Source organism: Protopterus annectens, chromosome 10.part0, assembly GCF_019279795.1.
Source record: "Protopterus annectens isolate FY-2018-M chromosome 10.part0, PAN1.0, whole genome shotgun sequence".
Classification (NCBI taxonomy): domain Eukaryota; kingdom Metazoa; phylum Chordata; order Ceratodontiformes; family Protopteridae; genus Protopterus; species Protopterus annectens.
This window is the reverse complement of record NC_056744.1, coordinates 1,479,333,830-1,479,354,707: the sequence shown is the minus strand read 5'-3', so window position 1 is coordinate 1,479,354,707 and position 20,878 is coordinate 1,479,333,830. Positions and strand designations below refer to the sequence as shown.

Here is a 20,878-nt window from a genome sequence, read left to right as displayed (position 1 = left end):
AACTCCTCACCTGTTCTCATATTACACTTCCATTCATTCCAGTCCTCATGGTGTAAAACATAATTGTACCTTTCCCGACTGCCATCACAGGTACCCAGAACAACATCAGGTAAAACATCTTTTTTAGCTGGTTGCATGTATCTAGGGAAATGGGCAGAAAGTCATTAGTTTTTTACTTGATGTGTGTAGAATTAGTAATGAATCTGATAACTGCATTTTCATACATGCATACCTTTCTTCATGGTCTCTGAATTCCTGGATAAAAGAAAATAAAATATCTAGTATTATAAATAGAAATATATTGCAGGTGCATTTATAAATGATAATCTTTGGTGTACTTTAAATACAAAGTTCTTTAACGCAACCTAATAGTCAGTAATTATTACCTGAGCTGAAACAGTCAGCCTCAGGAACCATGCTTCAATATATGCAATGTACATTAACTAAATTTAATTGCTGTTGTGGGAAGAGTACATAACTCTTTTGCAAGTTTGATAAATCAATGGCTGTTGTAACTCATCACTATGGAGTACCATGTTTTCTCCTGCTGGTAAAACCAGCTGGTATTCATCTCCCAAGTTATTTTCTGTCTCAATGACAACACAGTCTCATTATACTCTTGTGTTTGCAGACCAAATACTCTTGAAACCTATTACAGGAAGGCAGAACCAGGAATTTATTGTTCACTGCAAGTTTTAACATCTATTTAAAAACACTAGCAATGCTATGATAAGTGGTCATTTGTTTTGTCAGTGACTTGGGAGTCTTTAGTCGTTATTCATATGAGGATTCTTAACATAATTTGGACCATAATCCTACGGTAATTATTATTTGTGAACAGCTGTGTCTATTTCGCCTATACTATTGTCTGCATGACTCATTTGTTGTCATTCCTTACACAGTATTTATCCAGTCATTTTAAACTTCTAAAGCATTACTGTTACCCACAAATACACCAGTACGCACATCCCCAGATTTCTGTAGATGTGAGAGGTTAAGAACAACAGATTGTTGTCACATTGGTTTGATGAGTGTTCTAGGAGAACTTCAAATGGATCATAATTTGAAAAAGGGACACACTGCAAAATGTACTTGTAAAAGCCAAAAATATTATAAGATGTGTGACAAGAAAACATAAGCCGAATCAAATATTAGTCATAAACTCTTTAGATGAAAACTGCAGGTACATCTGGGTGTATCACAGGCACAAAGTACTCCATAAGTCACTGTAAAGCAGCTGTACTCAAATATTTCTAACTGGGTTAAATGTACAACACATAGCCTTTATTGTAACATTCTGTTTTACATTCTGGAGCCTGCATAATACACTATGTTATATACTTACTGCAAGAAGGAAATGTTCATACTTGTGACTTATGTTACTTTCCTGGTAGAAAACAACACAACAATTGCATAGAACGTTATTCATAAAAGCACACTGTATTCAGAGAACAAAGCAAAAGAAACTGCACTCATAACAGCATAACATCTAGATATTAGCAAGTGTTTTCATGTGATCAGCTAAGGTCAGGCACACTTATATAAGCCTTCAAAAAGTGTGAAAAGCTCTCCATAATGAAAATAAAGGCTAAATTAAAACCCAAGTCTATGTAGTACTTAGATGATAATAATCTAAGAAGTTTGAGCACCACTAAAAGAATACAGGGCATAAGTAACATGTCCTGTGCATACTGCCTCAAGGCCCTATCCCTGTATACAAGGCATTGTCAGACCCCACTCTGATGAACCTCATGCATATCTGCAAAACAAACAGCACCAGAATTACCCATTATAAAGACTTAAATCTTGATTGTGATATAAGTAGGACCTGCTGAGAGACAGAGATCCCAGAGACTACCCCTTCTCTGGAATAGGCTCTCCAGTTGTGAGAGGGTGGAGTAATGGTTAAGGTGCTTACCTTAGAAGCACAAGGTGCAGGGTTTGATTCTCACAGGGGGTAATTGGCTAGGCTTAAAAATGGTCCATGAGGACAGCTAGCCTAGTAATAATCTATGAATCCATGTGAAGCAGAGTTTCTCCCTAACCCACTTCAAGTGTAACTTGGACAATTGGATGGGGAACAGGCAACTCATCCCCGGTTTGGCAGCTATGTCAGTAATGGACACAGACAGCCTATAAATGGTTCATCTCCCAGGCCCCTGCTTGTAAATGTATTATCTCCCAATACCCTGCTTACACTTATCAAGGGTACCAGAACTTGTCAGAGAATTAGGATGCATGGCTAGGCTTAAAAAGGCCCTTGTGGTCAAAATTATTAATGAAAAATGAATCTACTTTGTACAGGAAGCTTTACAAAGTATGCATAGGAGGGCAAACTACTCTAAGTCTTAAGCAGCTTGGATGGCTAGAAATTCAGAATCTGCTTAAATTCCACCAAATAACCATTGCCCATAAGACTTTTTACCAACCTTCCAGTACTCCTATATTAACTAACCTCATCTATCCCTATAAGAATCTGAAATCCTTGCGCTCATCACACAAACTTCTTGTAGACACCTCTATATCTAATAACAAGGCTGGGGACTCTCTTTTCAGCAACACTGTTGGAAAATCCTGGAACCTTCTCCCCAGTGAACTTTCCTCAGTTTCCTCCACGTCTCTTTTCAAAAACAGACTGAAACTTTTCCTAAGAACACACTGGCTATGCCCCTGTACTAAACCTGACTGATCATTTTTCTACTTTTTCTACTCATAACAGGTACTGCCTACCCACTACTTCCCTATAACTAGCTCTACCTTCCTTCTTGCCACTTTACCTTTTTCCTATTCCTTACCCTTCTTTTCATCCCCTAAGCTTACTCATAGTGTGACAACTCTTTTATTTATATAAAAGACACACTTATGCCTCTTTTATTTTGACTTTCTGTATTCTACCTGTACTCTGAACTGTACCTGCCTACTGCACTGCAAAGTATTTCTGCCATCTCTGTAATTCTTCCACTGTACCTGCCTTTGGCACTGTGAAGTATTTCTGTCCTCTTTGATTTTTTCCAGCCTAACTTCTAATGTTCTTTGTAAATATAAAGGTTTTATTTCCTCTTATCCCAGACCTATTTCTTCCAGACTATAGTATATTATTAGACCTATTTTTAGTATTGTACCCAAATTTTAAAATGGGAGATACTTAGACCTCTATGATAATTTCTGTATTAACCTGTAACAACATTGTTTGTAAAAATATTTTTTCGTATTTTTTTTTTTTTTTGTGCACGGAGCTTATCTCCCCGGGCCTCTACTGAAAATGAACATGTATCCAGTTAGACTAGCCCGGTCAACAAATGTAAAATAAAAAATAAAAATAAAATAAAAATAAATAATAAAAGTTCTAAATAGGATGATACTTAACTTTATTACACAAATTTAATGAGGACATTCCACTGGGTGGAGACAATTTTTCAATGGGGCACTGGGGGTCCACAGATAAATGCTTCATAACAATGAGACAATATCATACAGATGTCAGGGAGTATAGTGCAGTTTTATTTATTTATTTATTTATTTATTTATTTATTGACATTTGTTATCCAGTTTAGTTCAGCTGGGCATGTGGCCCATTTTCAGTGGAGACCCAAGGAGAAAAGCTCCAATGATACAAAATATTTAAATACAGAAAATTGATAACAAATACATTGACATGTGTTTAGGAAAAAAGATTATACAATACTATTTAAAAGACAAAGTAAAAAAATTTACACAAGACAAAATAAAATTTAAACATCAGTAGTTATGTCTTTCCTAAATTATCACAGTAGTGATTTATATACATATTTACAGAAAGAGTTTGTACCAAACAGATATAAGTATAAAGTAGGAATGTGTCCTCAAGTAGAAGGGATATTTTGCTGACAGGGGTTACTGACATGGGTACCCAAGGAGTGGAGAGAGGAGTTAAGTTGGAGCTTCACAAGGACAGATTTTGGAGTTAAGCAGGTGGACTTTTAATTTTTCTTTATAGTTGGATGGGTGGATGATGGAACATATGTCTCAAGAATGTTTATTCCAAGTTTGAGCGATAGAGTGTTTATATAGGAGTTTACCTACTGCTTTTTTTGGTTGGTAGGTGTGTACTAGTTGCTGATTTGAGGTATGAAGAGTACATGAAGGTGTGTAGATAGAGATGAAGGAAGAGAGAGCAAGGCAGGATGAAGGTTTATAGAGAATGAAGTACAACATTTGAAGTTGTGATAGCAACAGTAAGTGGGGGAACTCAAGCCAGTGGAGGGATGTAAGGGGTAGACAGTGATGAATACTGTATGGAGAGTTTGTGACAAATCTAGCTATCTTGTGATAAGTTTGTTGGAGTTTGTTTAAGGCTGTGGTTTGAATGTTGGTGAACACTGGGGCAGCATAAAGAAGGGAGGCAAGGAGGAGAGCCTGAGCAAGGGAGAGTCTAGCATTTGGAGTTATACATTTTTTGTCATGATAAAGTAAACCAAGTTTCTGGTTTGTTTTTATTTATGCATTGGAGAAGGTGCATATTAAATTTGAGTTCATCGATGATGACTCCTAAGAGTTTAGTATGAGTTTCAGGTTTAATGATTGTATTATTAGAGGAAGTGATGGAAAAGGTGGATTTATGGTGAGTAAGAGAGTGAGGAAGAAACAGAAGGAGTTTGGTCTTTTTTGGGTTAAGGATGAGCAAGTTACTGGCTAGCCTCTATTCAGTAGATGAAAAGGTATGTTGAGTGAGTGTATGGAGGACAGTGATGTCATCAGAGATGGAGATGAGAGTTGAATCATCAGCATATTGTATGAGAGAGGATTGTTTGCAAGATGAGTAGAGGTCATTAGTGAATATATTGAACAGGAGGGGGCCCAGAATGGAGCTTTGTAGTACTCCTGTTGGGACAGGTAGGAATGGGAAAGAGGAAGAAAGCTATTTAACAGACGGTTGCCTGTGGGATAGGTAACTGGATAACCAGGAAATCGTGGAGGAATGTAGATTGAGAGTAGCAAGTTTAGATAACAGTAGGGGATGGGGGACAGTATCAAACACTTTGGAAAAGTCTAGGAAGAGACAGGAGATAAGTTTGTTGTTGTCTAGGGCCTCAGCAATGGTATGGGTAAAGAATATAATGGCTGTAGTTGTGCTATGGTTAGGACAAAAAAATGCTGGGTGGGTGTGAGAAGATTGCTTTGGAGGAGGTGTTTTAGTAATTATGAGTGGATGCATTGTTCTAGAATTTTAGAGAGGGGGATAGAATAGTTATGGGATGGTAGTTAGATGGGTCAGTAGAGTTGTCACCTTTATGGAGGAGAATAGTGAAAAAGGACTTCCAGAGGGTAGGTACAGTGGATTCCTGGAAGGTCCAATTGATTAGTATAGACACTGGGAAAGCAATGGAGTCAGCAGCCAGTTTTCAAGAAGGTAGGAGGTAGATTATCAATGGAAGGGGAGCAGGGCTTAAGGTTAAGTAGTAGAGATCGGATATAAGAAGTGGGAACAGGATATAAGGTGAAAGGGTTATCGTTAGGTAGATAGGGAGTGGTAGATTGAGTTGTAGTGTTACCATTGGATGGTAAGAGTGCCTGAATGGTGTCAGTAAAGTGTTTATTAAGTAGAATGTCTGTTTCTAGAGGAGATGTATTAGGGTAGCGGGCAGCCAGGAGAAAGAATTTTAATTATAGTTGACCAGAACTTCCAGGGGTTGGGTTTGTTATTTAGTTGGGCAGAGTTGAAGAAGGACTTTTTATCAGCATTTGAGTGTTTCCTTGTTAGATTTTGAGATGTCTATAGTTATGAAGCAAGGGTAATTCTTTAGTTTTGGTCCAGACTTTCCAGGCTTTGTCTCGTTGGATCATAAGGGACTTACTGTATTTGGAAAGCTAAGTAGAGTAGCTGGATTTTATTCTTATCTTTCTAAAGGGAACAAGGGAGTTCAGGGTATTTAGGAAGATGTTATTGAAACTATTTACTGCTTCATCTAGAGGGATATGTTTAAGGAACGACCAGTCAGTAGAAGATAGAATAGAGTTGAATTGAGTAATGTTGAAGTTGGAAAGTTTTCAACAGTCTCTATAATCACTAGGTTTGGGAGGTTGGGAAGTATATCTAAGGACAGAGATGCATCACTAAGCTGATATGGTAGAGTAGTGGGGTTGTGATAGAGGTTAGGAGTGTTGGTGAGTATAAAGTCAAGTTGGATTTTTATGGAGTCGGATGGGGGAAGTTATTAGTTGATGGTAACCATGTAGATTTATACTGAATTGAGGGGAGTCAGTTTTAAGTCTGGACCAGTCTAGGTTGACATCACCTTGTATGATGGTTTTGTAGGGAATATTATGGGAGAACCAAGATTGATTTCTTCTAGGATAGGCGGGTTGTTTCCAGGAAGAATACAGATGGAGGCGATAGCTAGTTTTTTGTGAGGGTTGAGATGGCAGTTTATGACTAAGAGTTCTGTTGTGTGAATGTTGGGGATGGGTGCAGAGAAGGATGAGAGGTTTAGGCTGAGTGAAGGATGGCTACGCCACCCCTTTTTTGGGGATCTATCTGAGTGGTAGATGTTATAGCCTGGAGGGAGAATTTTATTGTCAGAAATATGAGGCTTAAACCAAGTTTCAGATAAGCAAAGTATGTGAGGGGTTGTGTGAGCTATCCAGGCATGGAACTCCGTGACTTTGTTAGACTTTAAATGTTTAGAGAGTAAATGACTATGTGCTTAAATATAGTTGTGTTCAGTTATTTTGAGAGGGGGAGGGGCCGAGGTTATGGTGGATATCACCAGATATGAGTAAGTTATTAGAAGGTAGAGAGAGTAAAATGATATATAAGTGCAACTTGTATAGTTTGAGTTTAGATTTGCAGGTAGGAGGGAATATTTGCAGTCTGGTTAGCTTACAAAGACATGAGTTGGGGATGTTAAATAGAGCTGGGGTGATATTATAGAAGGATGGTGTGAAATTAATATCAAAGTTATTGGAGGTGGGAGAGTATAACAGTGAAGAAGAACAATGAAAGTGATATGGCATTAGAGTAGTTAGTAAAAAGAGGAGCGAGATGTTACAGATAAGGTATTGCATGTCTGAAAGGGAGTAGAGGGATTGTATGGGTATACTATGAAGTTTGACAGGAAGTGATATCTAAGAAGTTTGAGAGGTAGTGATATCTAAGAATTTTGACAGAATGTTGATTGTGAGGGGTTAGTGGGAGAGGAAGGGGAGGGAGTGGATGGTATAAAGGAAATTGAAATGGGGTGGGTGGGAATGGGAGTAGGGTAGGGAAGTGAAGTGAGCCAGAGCATAGCAAGGGCAAATGGAGTGGGGCCTGCACCTGGAACTGAGGATAATGCAAAAGCCAATGGAGTGGGGCTTGCACCTGAAACTGAGGATAGTGCAAAAGCCAATCAGTCAGTACAAGCCAGTTTTAGGAGGAGATTGTGGCCATGTAATTAAATGAGACAAAATAGCAAGGAAAAGTATGCAAGGGGAATGGGTGGCAGTAGTTCTTTTTAGGTTAAAACAAGGACATTAGCTTTACTGAGAAAGGGTAATGTAGTAGTTTTGACAGGAGTTATACAAATAGTGATGTTGGGGTAATTTGGTAATATAGCAGAGTTATGGAGAAATTGCAGTTTGACTTTTAAGCTTTTTTCTTTTTATATTTTCTTTTTTGGGGGGAAGGGGCTGGTGTTCCAGATAGCGTGCTCACAGCGGGTAGGGTTTCCTTAGTTTACAATTTGTTTTAATAACTAGGCTGCAGTAGAGTAAGAGAAACATAGATTTCTATATCTTAATTAAAAACTTATTTAACTGCATACTTAGTTTCACTGTCTGGAGGTAGTTTTAACTTTTTCTTCAGTGTGGAGGATAAAATCCTGATAAGGGAGCAGTTTATCCATGCCAAATACCAGTTCTCAGCTTTTTTAAGTATCAGTTTCTTTGGCTGTTAGGGGGATAGCTAGGGAGTAAGGAGGGAAGACAAGACATAACAAATTAGACTGTAAGGTTGTGTGCAGGAAAGAAAAGAGAGGCAGAGAGGCAGAAGGACAAACAGAAGTAAACAAGCAATACGTTAGACTATAAACAATGTCCTGCAATAAAAGCCATACATTTCCCAGTACACTTACTAGTTATACAAGCCTACACTTATTGTAAATGCAACCTAGCCTCAGAATAGTAAAAAAAAAAACAAAATAGTGGTATCCGACTGTAAAGGGTAGTATTTAAATAACAGGAATATATACAAGGCAGAAACTCAATGCCCACATTTGTGTGCACTTGCGACTATGGTATACAGGCTATCACTCCTCAGCACTTAAAACCTCTCACAGTGATACATTATTGCAGTCATAATTCACTTAAGATAATATGTATTGTAGCAACCTGCAGTATCATTAACTTATACAGTGTTTCAGCTTAAAGGAGTTACAAGTAAAATTAACATTAGGTCAATTTCCAGAGAGACTAGAACAGTTTGTCACACTATGCACCAAGCACTATGTAGCAAGTTTGGAAACAGCATAAAGATATATGACAATAGGGGCATTACATTTATCATTCTAGAGGCAAATAATTAATGTAACATATCTACATAAAGATAGCAATAATCATCCTTAACATAAAGAATGTGTCAATTAAGACAGAGACAAATAAAACAAGAGTGCAAAGATATGAATATTTCATAGGCTCATCATTCATAGCTGAGTTCTAGGCTAACTGCCTTTATGGGCTAATTTGTGCCTTGCTGATTATCCCATTAGTTAAAATTATCCATACCTAGTTTAATGATCTGTATTTATATATTACTCATATACAGTGATTAGTGCCGGGTAAGGCAGTGTTTATTTCTAAAGAATACCACTGAGTATTTATATGTGCCATATTGTAGGAGGAGCATTTAGGTGCACCCTCTGTTCATAAGTAGCACAAGGGCAGTCCTGAGGTGAATTTCCTCCTTTCCATTTATAGATCGAGGATACATTTGAATAAAGACGGGTGAATTTTGTTTTATATGGAAGGGAAGTCTGTTTCAGAACAGTAGTAACCTCTGAGAGAGGTATCTGTTTCTCCAAATTGTTCTGTTGACGTTACAGAAGTTCATGTTTAATAAACAAGTATTTCTGATACAGTTTGTCTTGTAAACATGCAGTAGGTCCAACAGTATTGGGTCAGATGATGCATTATATTCCTGGCACAGGTCCCTTCTCAGGTCTGTAGGATACTGAATGCAGTGACAATGCTTTAAGGTTGTCCATGTAGGACTTCTGTTTTAGGATCTGTATCATCTTTATGAGGAAACTTTGTGGCCATTCAAATTGTTGCATATGCCTGGCCAAATACATGACAATGGGGCCATTGTCCTCAATGATTGGCCTGATGAGTGCAGAGTAAAGGGTGACAATAACATCCTTGGACTTGAAAGTTATCTCTTTGCTTATAAGCTCTGCAGTGTTGAAAAGCATTCTAACTACCGTGGACACATATTAGTTGAATGTGAGGTTATTATTCACACATGTTCCCAAATTTCAAATGACGGGGTCAACTTTTTTGAGCATGTTGTCAATGTGGTAATTTCCTGTAGTGGTGGATTTCTCCTGAGGATATAATAATCAACATTTTGACATTTGGTTTTAGTCCATGGCTACAGCATCAGTTATTTGTTTGGGACAAACCTCCTTGCACAAATGCAGAGTCATATGAGGATTCAGTGACTGCTCCTAACTTGCAGTCATTTGCAAATTTTGTTATCCAGAGCCCTTGGTGTTTGTCTTTACATCAGAGAAGTAGATGCCAAACAGGAGAGGTCACAGTATTTGAGCTTTGTGAAACCCTACTGATGACTGATCTTTTTTGAAGATAGTCTCACCTACCTTGACCTTTAGAGTCATATCAGTGAGCCAGTTGGCAATCTGGCAGATAATGTAGGGGTTTATTCCCAAATGAGTAAACGTCTTCAGTATGTCTGTGTGAGGTATAGTATAAAAATCTTTGGACAGATCTAGGTAGGTAGTATGCACTGTCGTGCCTCCATAGCTTGCTTGGTTGACCTTCTCAAAGAAGTCTACCAAATTCAGTAAGCAAGACCTGCCTTTTAAGGATCCAAACTGTGTAAGTCCACTGTTTGGAGGTTCCCTGTATCCTAATTGATTAATTCCATGAGTCTTTCCATGGCCTTACAAATGAGGCTAATCAGACTGATGGTTGGGTAATTACCTGGGTCAGCAGATGACCTTCCTTTTTGCAGAGGTATGAGTGTTGCTGTCCTCAATTCACTTGGTACAAAGCCTGTGTTGGCTAGGGTTGTACAGCATTATTACATGCTTCTTGCTTGTAAAAGATACATCCTGAGGTATTATTAGGGCCCACTGATGAAATACTCCTGGAGTTTTGCAACCCCTTTAGGAACTGGTCCTGAGTAAAATGGGGATTAATTTTCTGGAATATGCTGTGAGATTTGTTCATCTCAATGTACCGTGTGGTTAAGAATAAGATTTGCATACACAGCAGCAGACATCATGTCTATAAACAGATACAGTCTCCTAATACTGGGCATAGGAATGTAACAAATGCAAATGAAACCTAGGCAAGTATAGGAACAGCATGCGATATACATAAAGGATAATACATACTCCTGAAACAAACAGGTTGCTGAGCATGTGTTGAGTGATAGACCTTCTAAACTATTTTAGAAAACATTTATCTGGAATGACATATATATATATATATATGTGTGTGTGTGTATATATATATATATATATATATATATATATATATATATATATATATATATATATATATAAAACACAACAGGTGTATCATGTGCAATATAATTATATTACAATGAGACAAAAATATAAAGGATAGCAGTAATGTACAGGGCAGAGATCGGTTAGAAAGGAATGGCCTGTATAAATGGGTGAAGATTGCAAAGAAGGACCAAGGAATGACAAAGTGAAAAAAAAAAACAGGGCATTAGAAAAGGAGGAAAGAAGGAGCATTAATGGATAAGAAGGGAAGGGTACAATATAAATGAGATAAAATATTGAAAGAACAACAGAGAAAACAAGTGAGCAATTTATAATAAGTGAAAAAGTGTAAGGGTGTCCAAGCTCTTTATCACAGAGGGAAGATAACTATGACCCAAAAGAGTTGAGCCCACACAGCTTGTTTGTCACTGATAGAACTAGGAAGGGGAAGGTGAAAGTGAGTGTCTCACTTCAGTTTGTTAATCCTTGGAGGTAGAGAGGGGATGGCTTCCAGTTGTCTTATTTCTCCATTGCAAGTGGGGTCTTGCAACAAACCAGCAGCTGAGTTCTTGAGGAAGTGAGTCTGCTGATCCTAAACCAGGGATGGTGGCTGTTGTTGGCATCCAGTTGGGATCATGCATACACTGAAGGGGGGGGTGCAGGACATCCTTATAATGAGTCAGATGCTCTTGCCAGCTAGCAAGGGCATGGTTAGGGCTGTACTAAAAATACCAACTTTCTAGGATGTGGATGAAGGCACAAACCACATAGGTGGCCTCCTTGATGACTTACCTTCAATAGGTAACATATGAGATGGGGAGCACATGAGTTAATCTTGATAGGGAAGACTTGATGGTTAACAGGCATGGAGGGAAAAGGCATACAAGGAAAAAAGAGAAAAAAAATTAATAGAGCTAAAGACAGAACTTAGACAATTGCTAGTCTGTTATGTGACCCCACATGACAGTAACAGAATAAAAAAAATATATCAGTTCATCAGACAATTACCTGTTGTTGTAGGTGAGGTTATTTTGCTACTATCACTGGAGGAATTGCCATACCTACTGATTACAGAGATAACACAGACTATGGAAAACTGGAAGACATAAGTGAGAAAGTGGATGCTGCAGAGCAGGCCTCAAAAATGTCTTTGTGTACCATACTGTATCAAAGATATAATTTTGGTCTGTTTAATGAAAAGCTGCTTTGAGAAATACAAAATATTTCTGTGGTCATACAGTTTTAAAATGTACCTCATATGAAAAACAACAGTGCAAGGAACTTTCAGCTCAACCATGCACAGCTCACAGCTGTCCAACATACACACATGTAGGACTAGCAATGAACTTGACTGTGTTTACACACACATTCACACACCACCATCAAAATGAGGTCACCTACAGACACACATACTACATCCCCATGCTACATCTTGCCTGCCTCCCTTCTTGACTGACACACATGCATGTCAACCTATTGAGTTAGCCTAGGCCTTCTGCATCCCCATGCAACACCCTGGGCAAGTGATGACACATGTTTCACATCCTTGTCATCTTTCACATGGATGCAGGGAAATAAAGCTATGTGTCTGGTGTACAGATTGACTACCTACATCAATATCACCTATCATCCATTGTTCCTTTTTGCATGCTAGTTGTACTGCTCATTTACAGATATTGCACAATGCCATTTATATTGAGCCATATCATGTGGTTACATTATCATGGATGCTGTAGAAATGGTTTTGTGGTCAGACAGTGAAATGTGTATGGCTTTCTTTCAGAATTCTGTAGGACACAGCTAGGCCTGCACATGTACAAACAAACCATCAATGTTGGCGCATAGGATTTTATGTCATCACAGAAGGAAATGTTATCAGGAAAGGTAAGAATCTATAGTTTCATTGGGACATGGGTTCATATGTGTTTCATAGGCTAACGGACACAAGGGCTTATTAAGACATAGCCATGCATCCCTACTATGTGACAAGCACTGATACCTTGGAAGAGTGTTAGCAGGGTTTTGGGTGCTGAAAAATCTAGAAGCTGGAGGTAAGAGTGATGAACAATCTCCACATTCTTTGTTTCCATTCAAGACATTGGTACTAAACCATGTATGATTGTCCAGTTCCCCACCCAAATGTGTAACCAGCACTTGAGTTGGATTAAGGCAGAACTGTACTTCATATGGGTAGGAAGCCTGTTCCATATAGCTTGTAGTCTCTGGGTTACATACATGTCTCCCTAGCATGCCCCATTTATACCACAGGCAATGTGTAGATCTGCAGAACAGGTAAGTCTGGTGCTAGTTGTTTTGTGGATATGCAGGAGGTCCACGATGGGGTATGAAACCACCCTGTATGGCAGCCATACACCTCCCCTCCAATGCATGTAGGGACACAATACACACACATAGGGCCTTAATGCAGTCTCCATATGACATGTTACATACATCATGTAGTGGTTTACTGGGAACCTCTGTGGCTATTACAGTTGATGGATATGCCTGGTTGGTTACATGGCAAAGTTGGCATTGCACTCAGTGATAGGTCTGATGAAGTCTGAATACATTGAAACAATGACATGCATAAGTCCTTGAGTACTGGGTCAGCTGTAGGTGGTGTGCTGTCAGTACAATAGTTACAAAGGCTGGATCACTCCACAAAAGATAGTATTGTGCAATTCCTGGCATTTACTATTGGTCCATGGCTCTGACAGCAACTATGTGTCTGTGTCAGCCCCTCCTGGATAACATTTGTGTCAGTGTGGGATGCAATGACAGCTCCAAAATTGCAGTCATCAGCAAATTTAGTCAGCCACAGACAACTGACAATGGCCATGCCTGCAGAGAAGTTATCACCTAAAAGAAGCAGTGAGAGGAATGTTGGTGAGGGAGTCCACTGGTGATTGGCCTTATTGTAGAGGGGGACTCCTCATTGTTAATGTCATGGATCCTGTCAGCCACTTGGTGATCTAGTTTGTATGTAACTACTTGGGTTTGTCAAGTCAACAAAGAAATGGTTTGCCTGGCCATGGCAGGTTGGAGTGACTCAAATTTCCCTCATTCATGATTTGGTAACCTTATCAATTGGCCTACCAAATAGGGTAGCCATAATATGCCCATGACTAAACCAAACATTGTCTGGTTCACTGTTTGTGAGTGTACTACATCTCTGTTTATCATTTCCAGGATGGTTTTATTTTTATGCCTTTACATGTCAGACTATTGAGACTTGTATGTCTGTAGTCACCAGTGTCTGTAGATGGCCCTTTGTGCAGAGGGATGACTGATGCTGTTCTCCATTCAGAAAGCACAATGCCTGTTTGGTGGCAACAGTGAAATATTACATCCAGAGGTCCTGACAGGTCATGTGTGCAACTCCCTATTGGAGTTAATTTCCATCATGGTTTCCAAGATAATTGTAACCCAGGGTGTCTGGGTTTGTACAGAGCACTGCCAAGCAGTGTAGGGAAAATCACTATGTACATCCTGTAAACTTAAAGATGGAGTATTTAATCAGTGATTTTGAAGTTAGAAACTAATAAAGCAGTGCCCATTGAAAACAGTGAATTACCTTGTGACAACTGATGAAAACAGGGGAGTAGCCTAAATTTCTGCTGCTTGGCTACTACTACTGCTGGTCTTACCATGGCGTCACTCTGCTGTGATACACAGCTCCTATTCTCTGTCTCTCACCAGGAGCAAAACATTACCACTAAGCTCAAGATATGAAGCTGGCCGCAGCCTGTTTGTTGACCCATACACTTATCCCAGATGATCCAAGCATCTGTAGGCTTTTTGCAGCCCTTTCCGGGTAGATACCTTGATTAGCATCCAGACCAGTCATTTCAGTTTTGAATGTATTATGACTTGGGTTCTGAGCCTCTTAGGATTTGGCTTGGTACTCACCTGATGTTGATTAGGAGCACGGCTGTGGCATCACAATATAATGTTGTATATCAGGTGACATAGATGTCCAAGGTTGATGTGGCATACTCTGCAGTAGCAGTTGTCCATGTTAGTAGCAGTATCATAGCAAGTCATGTCGCCTGCCCTTCAACAGCATCATGGTGGTGATCTAAGTGACATGGATGTGAGGCCTACTGCAGAGGAGTGGCCACCTTTGGACAATGTAGCTGTTCCTACCACATGTCCTAGTTATGTCATACTGTGCATTTATGTTCCCAGAGCACAACACTGTGTCCATATCATTTCACATCTCATCCATTTGCTGTATGGTTGCTTGACAGGCATTGTAGATGTGCATGGCCAAAGTAATGACTGCAATGTTGAACACATTTCCTGTGCATGCAAGGATATTCACATTTTTACTGCAAACATATGATACACATGACAATGAGTGGGTTGCCAACATGCACACCTCACCTCCAACTCCACCCAAACCCACATAACGCCTACCAACATATGTGAAGCTCCTTAACAGAAACAGACATGCACAGCACACCTCACAAACACAGAAGCAAGCATGCTACATATAATACTACCTCTGAAGAACAGTATACATAATAAGTCAAGCACTACTGTATCACTGCTCAAACCCTTAACAAAACAGAATTTGCAAAACAGCAGATCACACCTATTACTCATATGTGATTACATCATGAGACACTTTGATATCCCACTCACCAGGCTATATAAGGGGAAGGTCACGGTCAACTGTATGTGAGGTGCCCTGATACACCATATCACACATGCACGCATGTCTGTGAACAGCAGGTACTGTTATGACTATTTCATAATTCTTGTTTGTGTGTATGACTTGAGATGTAATTCTCAGGACTGTATAAAGAGATAAATGACTGAGCTGTCAGACTAAATGTGTTGGCGGGTATGGCCCTGGCCTTCAGCTTCATTTTACCTTCACCAGGGATAATGCTAACATGCAAAAAGAACATGATTGACATCAATAATTGGCTTAGTATCTGGTGTCATTTGAAGGGGATCCACTATCTGTCACCCTGGTTTGACATAATCAACAGACCTCAATGCTTTGTCAGAGATGGTCTTCATCTATCATTCGTGCAATTTTGGCTACTGGTCAAGGCAGTCACCACCCCCATACTGCCCTTTTTAGGTGGCATCCCAGGGACAGAATGGTGATATAAGAAGCCCATCTACAAACAACCTCAAGATTATGCTACATGTCAGGAGTGTCAACAGGAGACTCCACTACTGGGAGCAGACCTCGCCTTGGTAGATGCATACCTGGGTCAGGGCTGTGGAGAGCAACATAGCCATAGCAGTCTACAACTCCTTGCATATGTGCATACCTCAAATTCATGGCATGCAAAGTAGTGGGTTCAGTGTATAAATATTCATTACTGATACATACACATCCAGATTGGTTACACAGTATGATTTCCTGGTGACAGTTCAGGTGGTATGGCCTTTTTGTAGGCTCCTATTTAAGTAATTGCCAGCTACAAGTGCCCTTTCATGAATCAGGGCATCCACTCTGCTTATTTGTACCTACTTGAGTCTATCAAGATTCACCCAGACACCATTATTGTGGGTGACATTAACTACCCACTGACTAGGTATAGTAGTCATGCTCAAATTCACTTGCACAAAAATGTTCCTCACTTTATTAACTACAATGCCCTGAACCAGCTGCTTGACACCCCCACAAGGGGAGCCTACATACTGGATGGGAGGCATACTGTCGCTCATCACGCTATGTACAGAAGATGAACCAGCAGTGTAGCTCATTTACATATCAGGGTGGATAGCAGCATCATAAAATATAAATGAAGTGATTAACAGACAGATGTTACATACGTGCATGCTCAAATCTTAACAGCTTACTACAAAATGGCAGTCAGACTCATACGTGCTCAGTATTTATATATTTGTGTAAGCCCTTGGATAGCTTCTTAAAGATACATACACACACACTGATCTACATACTCCCTTTTAAAAATATTGCCCTTAATAAAAAAATACATTGCAGTTAGACATGCATTAATATAAACATTAGAAATAAACAAAAATGTTAGATCCAAGTAGCCATGTATCTATAACATGGTCTGGAAATATGGCCGTACCTAGTTATATAACAATCAGAACTGGATTTAGCAACAGGGAGTCTTCGGTGAACAATTCACACCAGGAACTTTGGGATTCATCACAGGAATGGGGATGCTCTCTGGAACTTCTTCTGGTACTGCAACAAAGGACAACTCACTTTGAGATAGAGTCTTTCTCGTAGGCTAAATGCTGTGGTATAGGCTCGGACACTGTATCAAATGTTTCTGATTCAGCCTAAATTCTACTCCTTGTGATTCCACAATATACGACCTTGGTTCTGAGCAAATATTCTTCATGACTCTAATCCTATCATAACTTTTGGACATTTGCATCCTTACCACTTCTCTCTCTCTCGTAATGGATTGAGCTGTTTGCTGGTCTTATTGTAATAGGACTTCTGGATTAAACGCTTCTTCAACAGGTTGGTTTTCACTGACCTGTTGTTCTTAACACATGGAACCAACAATTAACTACTAATTGGTAATGTGATTCTAGTTTGTCTTGACAGAACCAAGATACTTATCATGAGGAATATTTCTATGATTTCAAAGATTCAGGAAAACATCACTATCGTCTCATTTCAACTTCTCTAGTAACTGTTTTGCACTCTGAGCTGCGCATTCTGCCAAACCATTTGACTGTCCATTCCCTGGGCTACTCATGACATGAGTAAAGTCACATTCTTCAGCAAATCGTTTGAACTGTTGGCTTGTAAACTGTGTACAATTGTCAGAAGTAACTGCGCGGAATTCCATGAACTGCAAAATGATGTCAGCATTGGATGCTAGATTGGGAAGTAGATCAATCTTAAGCCAATTTGAATAAGAGTCTACTAACACTAAATAAAGTTGATCATTCCACTTGATCAAGAATCTGGTTTAGCTGAAGCATTTCTTTCTGTTGATGTGACATAGTAATATTATGCACAGAACAAGATGCTAGCACTCTCTCAATATCTTGTGACACAGAAGGCCAAAATACTAGTCAACTCTCCCTTCTTTTGGTTGAGTCTGCTCCTGGGTGACCTCAGTGCAAGATGGTAATGTAGTCTTATTGCAAGGACTTTGGAACAATAACTTTAGGACTTTTCATGATAATACCATTGTCAAAGAAAATCTCATCTCTGCATGGGAAATAAGGTTATACTTCTTGAGGTAAACAAGATTCCTTTGACAGCTATCCTTGTTTCATAAAGGAGTTGAGCTTCTGTTAAACTGGATCTGCAGCTATGTGATTTCTAAGCTCAACAAGACATGTAGAAGAAAATCTTCTCACCTCCATGACTTCAAAATCAAGGTGATCATTCTCTTGCTGTTCAATGGTTGTTCTGGGTGGGTCTATATTAGAACACCGAATATTTAACAGTTCGAATCACTAAAGGTCGACCTTTAGTGATTGAACTGTTAAAACATTGAATGTTCAGAAAAACAAATAAAAACAACAAAAAATACCTAAATGGTGTAGGCAAAGGGGCAAACCCCCCTGCACCCCGCCACCCCCCGCTACTTAAATATACCAACTTCGAGACCGGACTACATTGAAGTAAATGGAAATCTCCCCTTATGGAGATTTCTGTTTACTTGTTTGATGTTCGGCAGTTTTGCTATTCTCGTGTCGACAATGTAAGATTCAACATTGTCGGCTTTCGAGAATCTAATATAGACCCGTTCTGGATGATGTGGATAATGTGTCAGCAAGATAAAGAAGTTTGCCTTTCTTGTAGATAAGATTGAAATTATACTTTTGCAATTTCAGTACCATGATTTTCAATCTGGCTGGAGCTGTATCCATAGGTTTTCTCAAAATAGTGACCAATGGTTGGTGGTCTGTTTCAGTCTGGACAGGTCTACCATAAACATAGTCATGGAACTTGGAACATGCATACACAATTGCCAGAAGTTCTTTCTCTATCTGAATATACTGCACTTCATTTGGGGTAAGAGTCCTGGATGCTTAGGAAATAGGTTGATCCTCTTGTAGAATGATTGCACCAAGATAACATTTGGAAACATCACATGAAAGAGTAACTGCCTTGTGAACATCATATCTGAGAGTTGGTGGACTGACAGTTCTCTGTTTCAGGACATCAAATGCTCTCTGGTGTTGTTCTAACCATGACCAAGATACATCATTACATGTTAACTCTCTGAGTCATGCTGATGTTTGACTCAAGTCAAGAATAAACTTGCCTAGGTAGTTAATCATGCCAAGAAAATGTTGCAGACCTTGAACATTGTCTGCAGCTGGCATCTCAAGAATGGCAGTTTGCTTAGAAGGGTCTAGTTGTACTGTAACAAAAATGTCTAGTTGTAAGCTTGAACTGGTAAATAAATGACCAACATAAGTGACTTCTCATAGCCTGAACTTGCATTTCTGATGATTCAGCTTAAGATTCACTTGATGTGCCCTTTCCAGAACTTTTCTGAGGTTTCTGTCATGCTCAGCTTCACCATTACCTCCTACTAGTATGTTGTCTACTATAATAGCACAGGGATAGCTAGAAAAAAAATTGCTCCATTGCATGCTGAAAGACTTCACTTGCAGAATTTATCCCAAATGGCATTCTAAGAAATATGTACCTTCCAAATGAAGTACTGAAAGTAGTGAGCAATGAAGATTTCTTGTCAAGCAAAACTTGCCAAAATGAACTCTTTGCATCTAAGACAGAAAAAACAGTGGCATTTAGCATAATGGCAGTTATGACTGTACTCATTGGATGATGAGGTCTTTTCCATGCCTTGTTCAAATCTCATGGATCTATACATATTCTGATGTCATAGGTTCATAGGTTGGTACTAGGTTATCAGCCCTAGGGCCTATATGAGCCTAGCCATAACAATTCCCTGGCTATTTCTTCTGAGCTTTTCTTATGAACTGCCACCATGGAAGATACCCATTCATTTGGTGCATTGACTGGATAAATCATACCTTGTTGCACCATTTTGTCTACCTCAGCTTTGACTCTGTCATGCATAGCTACTGGAACTTTTTGAGCTGACCTGATAACTGGGCTAACATCTGGGGCTAACTTCATGGAGTACACAACTGGAAGCTTGCCTAGTTTCTGTTCAAAAAGATCAGCATAGGAAGAAAAAATGTGGGTGAAATAAGAATAGTGCTCTTTTAACCTAACATGGTGGACTTTCTTATTAAATGAAAGCAGTCCCATTTTCAAAGTGTCTCAGAGCCCTAAGAGCCCTAATAATGACTGGATGTGCCTTTTGACCACATAAAATAACAAGTTGTAGCTTCTCCCAGCTGAATAACATGAAAGTATTACTGAGCCTTCCGTATGTATCTCTTCACCACCATAAGCAACAAGCTTTGCACACTTTGCTAAATCAAGCCTTTCACCATGACACACTCTAGCAAATGTTTCTGTTCACATAACATTGCAGTTTGAGCCTGTGTCAACTTTGAGCTCTGTGGGTCTTCCATTTATCTGAACAGTACAAAAAGAAAACTTCATTCTTCTTTGCTCCTAAATCTACTGCATTAACTGTTTCATTAAGCACTAACACACCATCAACATCAAAAGTTGGGTCACAACTTTCTAATTGGTCAACTCATTTTTTGAAATGTTCCCTTTTAATAAAAAATGTGTGCCTTTTGATTTACAAAATCTTTTGAAATTATTCCATTTGTTACCTTTGTGGTATTGTTGAGCAAAAGATAAGCACGTTTCCCTCTTAGATTTATGACTTCCACCACCATTTCGACAGTTAGCAATGAATCTACGTTGGGGCCCATGCTTTGAGTTTGCTGACTCACTTTTATGCTTCACTGAGACTGGGCAAACTCTGGAATTTCCTAGAAAGCTCTGGGGCTTACCAGTGAGTGCTGCAGGGGCTACAGTTGCTGCCATGTGCTTGGGTCTGTTTCTTTTAACCACGTGCTATATGCTATCAATATGAGCTGTAGAAGTTGCTGGAAACATGCATTTCTCATGTGTAAGCATATTTGTGTACTTTTCTGTGAGCTCGTATATCTGACAAATCTCAATGGCCTTATACAAAGTTAAATCACTGATGTGAAGCAAAATCTTTCTCACAGCATCATCTTTAATACTACACACAAGTTTGTTGTTTATCAACTCACCCTTAAATCACCAAATCTGCACA

General features: G+C 39.2%; 1 protein-coding gene across 1 annotated transcript in view; it reads right to left on the bottom strand.

The window, feature by feature from the left end:
* LOC122812846 (zinc-binding protein A33-like) overlaps positions 1-20,878 on the bottom strand; it is a 182,520-nt gene that overhangs the window by 10,585 nt on the left and 151,057 nt on the right. The window contains exons 4-5 of the mRNA XM_044084889.1: positions 233-255; positions 11-141 (exon numbers count right to left, since the gene is read on the bottom strand). Coding sequence (XP_043940824.1) covers positions 11-141; positions 233-255 — 154 coding nt within the window. The remainder of the gene's footprint in view (positions 1-10; positions 142-232; positions 256-20,878) is intronic.